At 32.8% G+C, this 13,663-nt stretch overlaps 1 protein-coding gene across 1 annotated transcript; it reads right to left on the reverse strand.

The window, feature by feature from the left end:
- Window positions 1-1,624: 1,624 nt before the first annotated feature.
- LOC134250717 (putative ammonium transporter 1) lies at window positions 1,625-6,558 on the reverse strand. The gene is made up of 11 exons (XM_062733084.1): window positions 6,342-6,558; window positions 5,811-5,900; window positions 4,617-4,844; window positions 4,325-4,437; window positions 3,898-4,035; window positions 3,562-3,795; window positions 3,221-3,362; window positions 2,879-2,973; window positions 2,595-2,721; window positions 2,224-2,361; window positions 1,625-1,720 (listed from the first exon to the last, which is right to left on the reverse strand). The coding sequence occupies exons 1-11, from the start codon at window positions 6,478-6,480 to the stop codon at window positions 1,653-1,655; spliced, it is 1,512 nt and encodes a 503-aa protein (XP_062589068.1). The 5' UTR covers window positions 6,481-6,558; the 3' UTR covers window positions 1,625-1,652.
- Between the last annotated feature and the right edge of the window lie 7,105 nt (window positions 6,559-13,663).

The following is a 13,663-nucleotide window of genomic DNA, read 5'->3' on the forward strand; positions in this document are numbered from 1 at the left end:
CATACTTCACACGTTTTATCCTTTTAAAAAGATCGTTCATTAGATAACAAGAACTTTGACCTGCTGAACTTGACCTTGGAGTTTGGCCTACTTTTTAAAAACTTTAACCTTGGCCATAACTTTTGAAGGGTTAGGGCTAGGGCTTTCATACTTCACATATTTAATCCTTGTGACAAGACCTTTCATTGTACATCAAGCAATTTTACACCTTGACCTTGGATTTTGACCTTCTTTTTAAAAATTTTAACATTGGTCATAACTTTTGAATGGCTTTCGTACGTAATTCTTGTGAAAAGTCCTTTCATTTGATACCAAGAACTTTGACCCTTTGACCTTGACCGTGGAGTTTGACCTACTTTTTGAAATATTTAACCTTGGCCATAAATTTTGAACGGTAAGGGCTAGAGATTTCACACTTCACATATGTAATACTTGTGACAAGACCTTTCTCAAGAAACCAACAACTTTGACCCTTTGACCTTAGAGTTTGACCTACCTTTCAAAATCTTATCATTGGTTATAACTTTTGAACAGATGGTGCTAGGGCTTTCATATTTCACAATCGTATTTCTTGTGAAAAGACCCTATTTGGGTACCTATATATTTAATTTGCATTTAAGAAAAGTTTAATATTCCCTATGTTGCCATTCCGGGTCATCAGTGTTTCAGAAACACATCTTGCTCCTATAACTTTTGATTGAGAAGAGATAGGGCTTTCACATTTGACATGTTCATTACCTGTGACAAGATATTTCCGAGCATGCTGTGATTTCCAACTCCTTGACCTTTCATGATTGACCTTATTTTTTAAAAATTCAACTTCGCTGATTATTTCTAAATGACATATGATAGGGCTTTCATATTTGACTTAATAAAAATGACATCTCACTCACAAAGACACCGAAAGCGGGGGACCACAATTCTTTGAATTTGCTTATTTTCTTTGCTGTTTAGATGGATTGGCCGATATGGTGACAAGTATACTTGGCTATGTACGGCCTTTAATAAAAAAAATATCCAGTTAATAAATATAAAAATTTTCATGTTATGAAATAAAGAAACTGAAAAAGTTGACAACAATCTGACAGCAGTCAACTACTTTTGTTCTTTTTATAATGAAGCTTTCAATTAACATTTCCTATAGTGTAATTTTATGCACTACGCCCCTGATAGTGGTCTGTACGACATGTCAAACGTTGCAATATTCGATCCGTCGTATTCATTTTTAAACATAAACATATTAAACTTTGAATACACATGAATGGAAAATGTTGCTATTTTTGATAATAGTATATGAATGATTTATATAAACTAAATTATTTACATTGCATATAGCAACATGTTTTCACCTAACTCTGGGAGGGAAGCAATGTATGAATGAACGAAGGATAAACACATTTAAATCATACTCCTCTAATTAGGTGCTAAAGCAGCGATTTCAAAGTCTTGAAATTTATAGGGTGGAGAATCAATTTAATATAATTATACTGAGTACATATATTTCTTTGAATGAGAAATAAGGAGAAAAGACGTTTTTATATATTTTAATCGAAATATTTATAACAATTCATACTTGTATACAAATTACTCTGAATTCATAGACTCTGAGTTCAAGAAGAAAACACTCAGTTTCTGTCTTCTATCAGTAGCTCTCACAACTGAGTTTTTTCTGTCATATTTGTATTGAAGCTCGCACTTCCAAGGGACAATTCTGATAAAGCTACAAAAGAAAAACAGGCTTTGATATTTAATTCAGAAATCTTAAATCATACTGTAATCTTTAAAAAACTATAATTATTGCAGTTTTCAGTATGAAAATTAAAATTGTCTTTATTGTTTGTATGTAAAATAGTTATCATGGGCTACAATGTAAACTACTCCGGATCTATTTTTTGATCCACGTGTGCTACATAAAAATTCTTAGAGTACCACAATAAACCCGTATGTACAGTTCGCTAAAATCAAGAGCATGACAAAAAATGTCCTTTACAATACAATCATTCTACAATCATTTGGTAAATCCTCTTACATAGTAAAAAGTATCATAATATGTAATACACTACTATATCACCATCACCCAAAAATAGTTTTTTTTCTTTCTGTAAAGTTATTGATATAAAGAAGTCATCCTCCCTTGTAAATCAAATTTAAGATTTATTTCATGAAAACGGTCTTTAAAAACAGCCTGATGTTGATTCTTCAAAGATATCAAATTATTCTTACCAAGTTTTATAGTAGACTCGGAGGAAACCATGGATGCTTTTTTAACCATTGTGAACAGCGTGTCTCCCTTCTCCCCCCAGCCGTGCCCGTAAGCTTCGGCAGGGTACGCCGGCTCTCCGTGTTTTGGAATGTCCAAACCTAGAAAGAAGTTTAAAAATTAGAGAAATGACATAAAAAAGAGAAAGAAGAACACCAAAAACAGCGTTTATATAATTATAAATCAAGGCAGCATTCGACATCAATCGAAATGCAAATTAAATCACTTCGTCTCTCTCACCCACCCACTAACAAACACACACGATTGCACCAGCTCTGTTGCGAGGAAATTATAAAATTTAAAATGAGATTGATTCTTTTTAGACTACAATTACCTTTCGTTTCCCACTCAAAAGAAACTCTAAGGAGATGTAGCTTTTTAAGGATGTAGAACATAACAAAGCAAAGAGCACCGGTCCACACAATAATGGCCAACAAACATATCAGCTGCCAAGCCAGGGTCTGTAAATATAAGAATGATTATTTTACTTTACAAGTTTATAAAGTATTGGTGTTTTGAAAATATTTAAGTAATTTAAGAAATTAAAGAAATCGAATATGACTTAATTCATTTGCCATTGAATGCATATTGCAATGTATCTTGCATCATGTTTCTTACCAGCCCGGCCTCGGCATTCCATTTATACAGAATCCCAACATCTCTAGAAAGGAGCCCGATCGAAATTACTCCCCACACTCCTCCTCCGTAGTGCACTGTAAAAAAAAAAATACAATGAATATATCAGCATAATTGAAAGTTAACCTCATTAATGACAAGAAATAACCATACTTTGTCAAAAGATCTAGTCGCGTGCATATTCCAGTTTTTAGTTAGATTTAATTACAAAAGCATTTGTATGAAACAGGCTTCCAATTATTCTTACTTAAACAGAAATTGTACTGGTATTTTCATGTAATTCAACGTGTTTGGACAAATATAGAATTTCAATTTGTATTTTACCAGCACATGCGTCCAGAGGGTCGTCCACTTTAAATTTGAATAGAACCAACCACGTGGTGATCATATAGGCAATGCCTCCCCCAATTCCAACAATAAAAGCAGCATAAGTTTCCATTTGGTTACAACCAGCACAAATGGCTACCTGCAAGTAAATTATCATAATTTTATCCTTTCTGCATGAGTAAATATATCATAGACAGTACAGTATATTCTAATTTAGAAGACACAGCTAAAAGTAAATTGTGGCCTAAACTGTATACGTGTATTAATGTTTTATTGAGAAAGAAAACTGCAAGAAAAAAAGGGAAATCCAAAAATGTAAGATTGATCTTTAAATTTACCATTCCTGCCAAAGCACCATTAAGTGTGGTTGCGAAACTCCACTTCCGATCTCCAAACAATGAAATTTTGTTCATGAACATAGTCGTAAAAGCACCAGAAGAAGCCGACATGACGGTATTTTTTATCGCCATAGCAACCGCAGCTCCATCTCCAGGGTTAGAAATGGAACCTTGGGAAGAGCCGTTGAAAGCCAAGAAACCAAAAATCAAAATGAATCCTCCGAGGGCAGCCAGCTACAAAAGATCGATTTCAACTGTGAAATAATCCATAAAATTTTCATTTAAAAATGATGCAGTGCATGATTATTGAAACAAAGGGCTGTTAGAATGCCTTACCGGTACGGAGTGACCTTTGATGTCCAGTGGTGCCCCCGTTTCTTTATCAAATCTTCCGATTCTGGGTCCCATTAACAATGCCGCCAAAAATGCAGCAACCCCACCGCATGTATGCACTACACCGCTACCCGCAAAATCCTGTGCAACAAACAAAAATTTAGTCTTAGTAAAGAAAAAATAAAGAAAATACATGCACAAGTGAATCAAAAAGGAAATTGTTCATGTCAAATAAAAATTGTCAACGAGAAACCTTTTGTTAAGGAAACGCTTTTAACTGCCATATTAAAATTTAATGTTAATTAATGTTAAATACATTTGTCATCAAATACAATTAACTGATGAAAATAGATACAACAAAAAATCTATTTCGAGCATTGGTTTGTGATATCAATGTTTTTCTGTACATTATGCATCTTTATATATATACCTGATATGATATTGAGATCGTGGTGGAGTTGTCTCCCGTGTCGTAAGTGAAGCCTTGGTTCATCCAGCCCTCTGACGACCATGCCCAATGTGTCAACACAGGGTAGATAAATCCTGGAATTTATAATACAGTATGTTATTGAATGGCATATTCTATGTTTAAAAAAAGGAGAGAAAGAGGTTTTTTGAGTATACACCAAAGAACATGCATATTTTGTCTATTAATCGTTGGGAAAAAAGATAAAAATGATATTAAAACATTATTGTAAAAATTAATTATCAATCTAGTATACCTGTTATTAAAGAACTGTAGACAAGGTAAGCTATAAATTCACATCTTTCTGCCACTGCCCCAGACACAATGGTAGCGGCGGTGGCGGCAAACACGTACTGAAAGAACCATGTGGCGTACGACGAGTCATCCATACCACTGTGGGCGAAATGATCGTACCCTATAAAGGCGTTTCCGGCACCAAACGCAAAGGCGTACCCGAAAATCCAATAGAACACCCCGGAGATAACTGAAAAGAAGAAATGATAATTTATATTACATCAGAATCTCTGAATGGAAAGCTAGTGATTCCTAGAGATAAACTTGCGTTATTTCATAGTCGTGTCTTATTTTAATTCCCTCGTTATATCATTTCCCTCACTATTTCCCTCGCTTTGAAATTTTGTTCATATGCCATACCCCATTCCTACCCTTTGACACTTGAATATCGATATCAAATATATAATTGTTATGTTTCTTTAATACTCATTTGACGAAATATGGGATATTTAATGTTTTGAAGGTAAAGGTCTCATACAGAATACGACACATGAGTAATTTATTTATAGTATGCATCATTACTTCTATAATTTGACTTATCCTTATAATATATGATTGAAGTTTTTTCCCTTTTGTTGTTTTGAAAATAGACTTGCTTAAAATGGATTTAATCTGATTAATTATCCGGAAAATGTAGGACACTTGCAGAATCCGAAACCTCTAAGTACTTGAGAAAATAATTTTGAGAATTATTTCAAAGTATAAGATACCATTTAATGGGCATTGTTTAACATAAGGCAAAGACAATATAAACTCGTGCAATAGATCAAGTGAGAATTCTTTGTTTCCAAATGAGGCCATATTTCCTGAAGCAAAAATGCCGTTTTCCTCTCTTTCAAATGACGTACAGCTGTATTTATGCAATTACGTATCTCTTAACATTACACAATATCTTTATAATCCAGATTTACAGAAATATATATATATCATTACACCATCCAGAGTTAAGGGTGACACCTTTGGAGAGTATATTACACTTGTCTTTTCGCTGGACTTGTAGGCTAATGGGCTTTTTTATGGTTTAGAGATTGGTGATATAAATGGGACGCATATTTAATGATCAAAGAAAGAAAATGGAAGATATTTCACAAAATCGTAAATACACAATATAAATATTTTTCTTTCAATTTGAGAGGCTTTGTAGTAGAAAACTTACAGGAGTCTAGCAGGTTCTTTATCAGGATATTGGTTGTGTTTTTACTTCTGACACAGCCAGATTCTATTAAGGCGAATCCTCCCTGCATTACTGAAAAAAAAAAATCATGATTGAAAGGAACTATTCATTATCATAATGAACATTCGTTATAATTTATCATGTGTTTAACACTTGAACAAATTCATCTAAATATTAGGAAAATTCTTAATTTTTATGCCCCCTAATAAAAAAAACGAGGGTATATCGTTTTGTTTTGTTTTTGGTTGATGTCTTTTAAAAAATGGAATAACTCTTTTGCATTTACAATTTGATGTCGGTAAAACTTGATTTTTTAAGTTTTTAAAATTTGGTCGAGATTTTGTATCCCCTCTCTCTTTCTCTAAAAATAATTTGATCTCTTCTTTTAATTAATCCTTCCTATTGAAATAATATAATTTTTCAACTAAGCTATATTTTGATCATGCAAATAATTTCTGTCAAAGGAAAAACAATAACTTGAGGTGACAGGAGGAGGGAAAAAAATTATCTTACGGTATATAATGATTCCCATCAGGACCAAAAACATATTGTCCATATTCTCCGCTGCGCTTGTCTTCCATTTTTCCAGATCCTCGGTTGCTTTTGCCAAATTATCTATGGCTTCTGTTAAGTTTCTAATGTCAGTAAACATTCTGTTCTTTTACTTTTTTTCACTTCTTGTATTTTTTCTGGGGGTAGAGTGACAAATTATTGAATTGGTCCTCGGTTTTTATGGTAACTAGCTTCACGGTCCAGTGATTCTGTCCATACCCGTGACATTCAATGACCTGTCATTTCAATAAAAATTTATGGAATTTTTTCGGTAACAACGAAGGAAAAATACGGTAAGTGATAAAATTGGTGAATTAGTGGGAGAAAATAAGGTCAATTGGATGAATTACGGTAAATTTCACAAAACAAATATAGACAGTCCAGAAACTGAAACTCAACTGAATGGCTACATAAGATGTGACACATAAATATTAAATAATACCGGTAACAATAGCAATTAGCGCAATTGGTGAATTAGGACGACACCGATTGAGTTAATTATTAAATGCATATGTAATAATCTTATAATCGAAATAATTACAAATAGACAAGAGTAATTTCATTTAAATGAGTAATTCTCATAAAAGATTTTCAAGTCTTACTCAAAATTTCTCTTTTTTTTTTTTTTTTTTTTTTTACATGCACTATGACACATTCATCTGAATAGCGATAATTTTCTGCCTTCAAGCATAGAAACTTTTTTATATCATGGACTCAGAATGAAAAATTCTTCTATAATAAATGCTTTGAAAATTAAAACATTTAAATATTTAATTCCTTGACTATTTTTCCAATATAGTTTACTACATTTAGTAATTTACGCCCTTAAAAAAAAAATCAAAGATAACGAAGTTCAGAGATAAAAAGAACTGAAGCTGACTGTAAGGGTTCACCACTGAAAGCGACAATCTCAAGATACACTGGTAGAAAGAACTTGATTACCTTATATGGGTTTTGTTACGAGGGTCGTTCAATAAATAATGCAAATTATCATCTAAAAATAAAAAAAAAAACAATAAAAGTTTTACATATTCTTACTAGTTTAATATGCCAAGGACACATTTAAGCCGATGGTAGGGCGACCAAATATTTCTGGTATCGTCGGTTAAATGAATATGATCGGCGGACACGAGTATCGGGCGACACGGACCAGTCACATTAATTCCTGTAGGAACCCCGGGGAATTGGATAAATAACAACCTTTTTTCCAGAAATCAGCAATATTTTTTATAGATCTATATTCAAATAGGTAATCTGAGTAATGTTTGCAAGGTAACATTTATATTATATTGATCTTATTTTTCGGTTATAAAATGTGCACCTACTTGTATGTTTCGTCGTCCTTCAACACAATTTATGAAATCTTCTAGCTATTTTCTATACCCCCCGCTTGAAAAGTGGTAGGGTATACTGTATCGGTATGTCCGTCCGTCCGTCTGTCTGTTACGCTTTGGGGTACCCATCTCTTATCCGCAACGCCTCTTATACCACTGAGTGAAATTTAAGGTACTCTGATCCTCAGGTTCTGAAATCAAGCATTGACTAGTTGAAAATGCTCACAAAAATGTCTCTGAATTTTCAAAGTAACGTCTTTTTACACATAATAATTCTTCAAACTTAATCTTTCAAGTTAATCATATTATATAGAGAAAATTAGTAAATCTCAAATATATTTTCAGGAATTGTGAATAAAAACAACTGCTATGCATTTTCCAATTCAAATTTAATCAATTAACACATTTTAAAAATAACAAGATGTGTTTGTGAAACACTATGCACCCGGCGGCACAAAGTTAAAAAAACATATTTTTAGCTTATAGGTCACAGTCAAGGTCACAAGGTCATTGATTTTGGTGTCATTTGAAAGAACTTGATTAGTGAAGTATATATACCAAATATGAAGTTTCTGTCTCTCATGGTTCAAAAGTTATGGTGAAGGTTCAAAAAAGCTATTTTTAGCATATAGGACACAGTCAAGGTCACAAGGTCATTGACCTTGGTGTCATGTGAAAAGGCGTAATTTGTGGAATATGCATACCAAATATGATGTTTCTGTTTTTTATGGTTCAAAAGTCATGGCGAAGGTTAAAGTTTGCTGAAAAAACTATTTTTAGCATAAAGGTAACAGTCAAGGTCACAAGGTCATTGACCTTGGTGTCATTTGAAAGACCTTAATGAGTGGAGTATGCATACTAAATATGAAGTCTCTTTCATTCATAGTTCAAAAGTTATGGCGAAGGTTAAAGTTAGCAGACAAACAGACAAACAGATAAACAGACAAACAGACAAACAGACAGACAGACAGACAGCCAATTCAGCATAATTATAATTTGCGCAACCCTAATTCATATCGAATCCCAATCATTAGAACAGTGTCATAATACAATAGCTTTGTACCATCCACAACATCCTTGTGGAAAAATTTATCTGATGATTGTAGAAACTCCCCTACATTACAAACTTTTAAAAATAAATTAAACTGCCACTTCTTCCAAGAAATTGAAAACATAATACACTGCCAGTTAAGGAATAAATGTAGTAACCTTAATGTTGATCTTTTCAAAGATCACCTAAACGAATTACCAACATGACTTGTACAAATCGCGGATACCAAAACGAGAACGCATTGCTTTTTTTCTTGCATTGTCATCAATGTGCCTCTCAAAGACATATGCTGATCAAATACATGAATGAAAATAACATACCGATTAATATAGAAAACATATTATATGGTGTTGATTCACTAAGTCTGGATAATTTTTTTCATTTTTTGATCATGTACATACCTTCATAAGAAACTCTAAGATTGATTGTATACTGTTTAACGTCCGTCTCCAGAATATTTCACTGATATGGAGACGTCACCATTGCCGGTGAAGGGCTGCAAATTTAGGCCTATGCTCGGCACTTATGGCCTTTGAGCAGGGAGGAATCTTTATCGTGCCACACCTGCTGTGACACGGGGCCTCGGTTTATACGGTCTCATCCGAAGGACCCCCCATTTAGTCGCCTTTTACGACAAGCAAGGGGGTACTGAGGACCTATTCTAACCCGAATCCCCACTAGGCTCATTGAAATTTTAGTTTAATATGATATTCTATGGGAAATATGATTGTGTAAACTGCTTTGTTAAGGAATTCTTCCTACTCTGGGTCAACAACAACTGCTCAATCATATTATGTTTTTTTTTCTTTTCTTTTTTTTGTTTATATTTTATATAATTATTATTCTTTTTCTATTCATTTGTTAAATTGTACTTTTTCTATTCATTTGTTTTACTCTCTCTCTCTCTGAATTCATTCTAAATTGTACCAATTGATAATCTACTCTTCATACATTTTTTCAATGTTTACATGGACTTGTAATTGTACCTTGACCTATGGAGAGAACGATCATAGGCATTTATGCCTGCTGTTCAATCCATTTCTTAATGAATAAAATATGTTTTAAACTAAAAAAAGAAAAAAGACAGACAGGACAAAAACAATATACGCCTCGGATCTTTTGATCCGGGCGCATAAAAATCATAGGTATCTAGGCTTTTGAAGAAATTCCACAATTTGTATACACTTTCATTTCTTTTATTTACTTCGATCATTTTACAATGCATCATTGTCATTGTCATTGTAAAGCTCCATTAATCACTTCTAATTCCATATCATGTTCATTAACATTGGTATCTATAGCTAGATGAAAATGAACATCAATTTCTTCAAGTCCCGATTTACAATGTTCATGTAGAACAATCAAACGCTCTTTTCAATATACTACTTTAATGTAGCAGTACTTATTTAGTGAGATAAACTCACACTTCGTCCGAACTGTACACGTGACATTATCGTTAGTCACTGAGTTTGATGCTTCTTCTTCCTAGAAATGATTCAATGAAGTCTTATATAGTTTACAAACCTGCCACCTGTTAGCAGTGAATAATCATTTGCATAAAATAAAGCAGAGAGAAAAGAGCGTTTTGTGTACGTTGCTCAAAGGGCCATAATTTGAGTTATCGAACTTTGTAACAAACCTACATTATGCAAATTTTACAACTTACAATCAGTCGCAAAGGAAAAATGTATATATAGACTGTCTTTGGAGGGTGGATGGTGGGGGAATATTTGTGATACGTTGACACTGAGTAATGTATACAAAGTATAGTGGGAGAATTTAAATTTTATAAGATTCTGTCATAAGGTTAAAAAGATTTGTATGGAATTAAATAGAAAACAAAACAAATTGTTATATCTAAGCACCAAGGAAAACCTACGATTTCTTTATATTTCAGGAATTTATTACTTATGTCATTTCAAATCAAAATCATAACCTTGTGAAAAATTGACTGTTTTACGTTTAAATTCATTTGGGGCTTTAAACGTTACATTTGATTTACTTTTTAATATGATATTTAATATTCTGAAATTATTTTGTTTTTAGAATTGTATTTTACAAATTTTTGTCATGTTAAATTATTAAGTATTCATTTAATTACTGACTGACACTTGTCAGACACCTAGGGGGCAGATTGTTCATGCCCAAGGACCTTTTATTCACCTTAATAACAAACACAATGTAATTATTTAATTATCGGCGCTCTTTATGTCCATTCATCAAAGCATTTCATTAATTGTTCACTGTATTACTTTAACTCATTGTCAACACATGTCATTTTAACTCAGTGTTCATTTTCCCGTAAATACGATTGTCAAAGTTTACTTCAGCATTTTAGAGGCCGGGTGTACTACTATATGTCGTACAGTTCTGGACATTATTTATTGAACAGCCCTCGTATTGTTAATGAATTCAGAATCCATGTATATTCCTCGTTACTTTGGAATTTTAATATGTGTTATCGGGAAGAGTCCTTGGAATACGGCTCTACTACTTCCGGCCCACAGTGCCACTCACCTCTCTGCCAACATTCACTCTTGCCCGATCAACGACACATCTTTTAGACCCAAACTACGCGGTTACACATGCATCATTTTTTTGTTTGTTTGCTTAAGCAAAAAAACTTGATGTGATGGTTTTTAATTGACATTTTTGTTTATTTAATATTTGTTCTCTTTTAAAGGAATCAAAATTAAGTATCAGTATTTGTGTCGAAAGACTTTTCGGCAAAGTTACGTATTGATGTTTTTTCATCAACCTACAAGTTTTGGCATGTGCAAGACATCCAGAAAAAAATAACTTCGAGAGGATTTTTTGTTTATAAGAGAATTAATCCTGCTTATCTAAATAAGAAATTGAGAGCATTTATTGCACTGGACTAGAATGCAATTTCAACCAAAGTAAATTAAGTCCAATTCAATTAAAATATGATGGAAAATCAACACAATTCTATTTGGTGCTCTGGAAAGAAAGGTATAAAGTACATGTATTTGTTTTCTTTAATATGAATCAAAATCAACAATCAAAAATTATATGAAAAATTATATGGAAGTACTTTTTGATAAAGTTGCCTAGTATTATTTTTCTTATCGAACAACTATAGTTTGGGTGTGCGAAATGGCATTTGAATTGTCAAAAGACTTGTTTAGATATATAGTTAGAATTCTCGTGTTTGACTGATGAGTTGAAATTTTGAGAATGATGCAACCGATAATTAAAGCTTGAAATCTTTTCGTGCAACAATCTTCATCTCAAGTAAATTTAAGAATCTTTGAAGTCTAAAAAAGTCTTGTAAAAAGTAGGCATTTCTATAAAAAGTGCGAATTTTAATATGTACACATTTCAGTGTAAACATAGACCTAAAGCTTTATGTCTATGGCGTAAGGAGCGATTCTTGGTCTAAATAAATTGTAAGAAAGAGCAGATAACCTTTTCCCCTAAGATTTTATTTTTATACTTGTTGAGTTGTCTCTCATTATAAGAAATAAGGCAATCTGTTATAAAATAATTTGATCCGCTCCAACGTTCTACGTGGCTATATACCGGAAAATTTGATAAAATTGGACAGAAAGCGACAAACCTCCATCAGCTTAGACAACATCCTATGGGCTATAAGTCAAGCGTAATGTCAAATGATATCTGCATTGTATGTCGTACAGTTCAGGACATTATGTCCTCGTATTGTTAATTAATTCAGACACCATGCATATTCCTCGTTACTTTGGACTTTTAATATGTGTTATCGGGAAGAGTCCTTGGAATACGGCTCTACTACTTCCGGCCCACAGTGCCACTCACTTCTCTGCCAACATTCACTCTTGCCCGATCAACGACACATCTTCTTAGACCCAAACTACGCCGTTACACATGCATCATTTTTGTTTATTTGTGTTAAGTACCCTTAAGCAAAGAAAGGCTTGATGTGATGGTTTTTAATTGACATTTTCGTTTATTTAATATATGTTCTCTTTTATAGGAATCAAAATTAAGTATCAGTATTTGTGTCGAAAGACTTTTCGGCAAAGTTACGTATTGATGTTTTTTCATCAACCTACAAGTTTTGGTATGTGCAAGACATCCAGAAAAAAAAAACTTTGACTCAAGGGAGGATTTTTTGTTTGTAAGAGAATTAATCCTGCTTATCTAAATAAGAATTTGAGTGCATTTATTGCACTGGACTAGAATGCAATTTCAACCAACATAAATTAAGTCCAATTCAATTAAAATATGATGGAAAATCAACACCATTTTATTTGGTGCTCTGGAAAGAAAGGTATAAAGTACATGTATTTGTATTCTTTAATACGAATCAAAATCAACCATGATAACTTATATGGAAGTAGTTTTTGATAAAGTTACCTAGTATTATTTTTCTTATCGAACAACTAGTTTGAGTGTGCGAAATGGCATTTGAATTGACAAAAGACTTGTTTAGATATATTGTTAGAATTCTCGTGTTTGACTGATGAGTTGAAATTTTGAGAATGATGCAACCGATATTAAAGCTTGAAATCTTTTCGTGCAACAATCTTCATCTCAAGTAAATTTAAGAATCATGAAGTCTAAAAAAGTCTTGTAAGAAGTAAGCATTTCTATAAAAAGTACAAATTTTACTATATACACATTTCAGTGTAAGCATAGACCTGTAAGGAGCGATTCTTGGTCTAAATAAATTGTAAGAAAGAGCAGATAACTTTTTCCCCTAAGATTTTATTTTTATATTTTGTGAGTTGTCTCTCATTATAAGAAATAAGGCAATCTGTTTTAAAATAATTTGATCCGCTCCAACGTTCTACGTGGATATATACCGGAAAATTTAATAAAATTGGACAGAAAGTGACAAACCTCCAGCTTAGACAACATCCTATAGGCTATAACACTCACGTTTAACTTAAGTT

This window comes from Saccostrea cucullata, unplaced genomic scaffold (genome assembly GCF_032062105.1).
Source record: "Saccostrea cucullata isolate Sc308-1 unplaced genomic scaffold, CSIRO_AGI_Scuc_v1 ctg1716, whole genome shotgun sequence".
Classification (NCBI taxonomy): Eukaryota; Metazoa; Mollusca; class Bivalvia; order Ostreida; family Ostreidae; genus Saccostrea; species Saccostrea cuccullata.

Excerpts from the sequence above, each read along its gene's own strand:
- LOC134250717 (XM_062733084.1), bottom strand. The coding sequence starts at position 6,480 with ATGTTTACTGACATTAGAAACTTAACAGAAGCCATAGATAATTTGGCA. Across the intron at positions 4,438-4,616 it reads CTACAGTTCTTTAATAACAG|GATTTATCTACCCTGTGTTG; the intron begins GTATACTAGATT and ends TATAAATTCCAG. Across the intron at positions 2,722-2,878 it reads GGAATGCCGAGGCCGGGCTG|ACCCTGGCTTGGCAGCTGAT; the intron begins GTAAGAAACATG and ends TTATATTTACAG.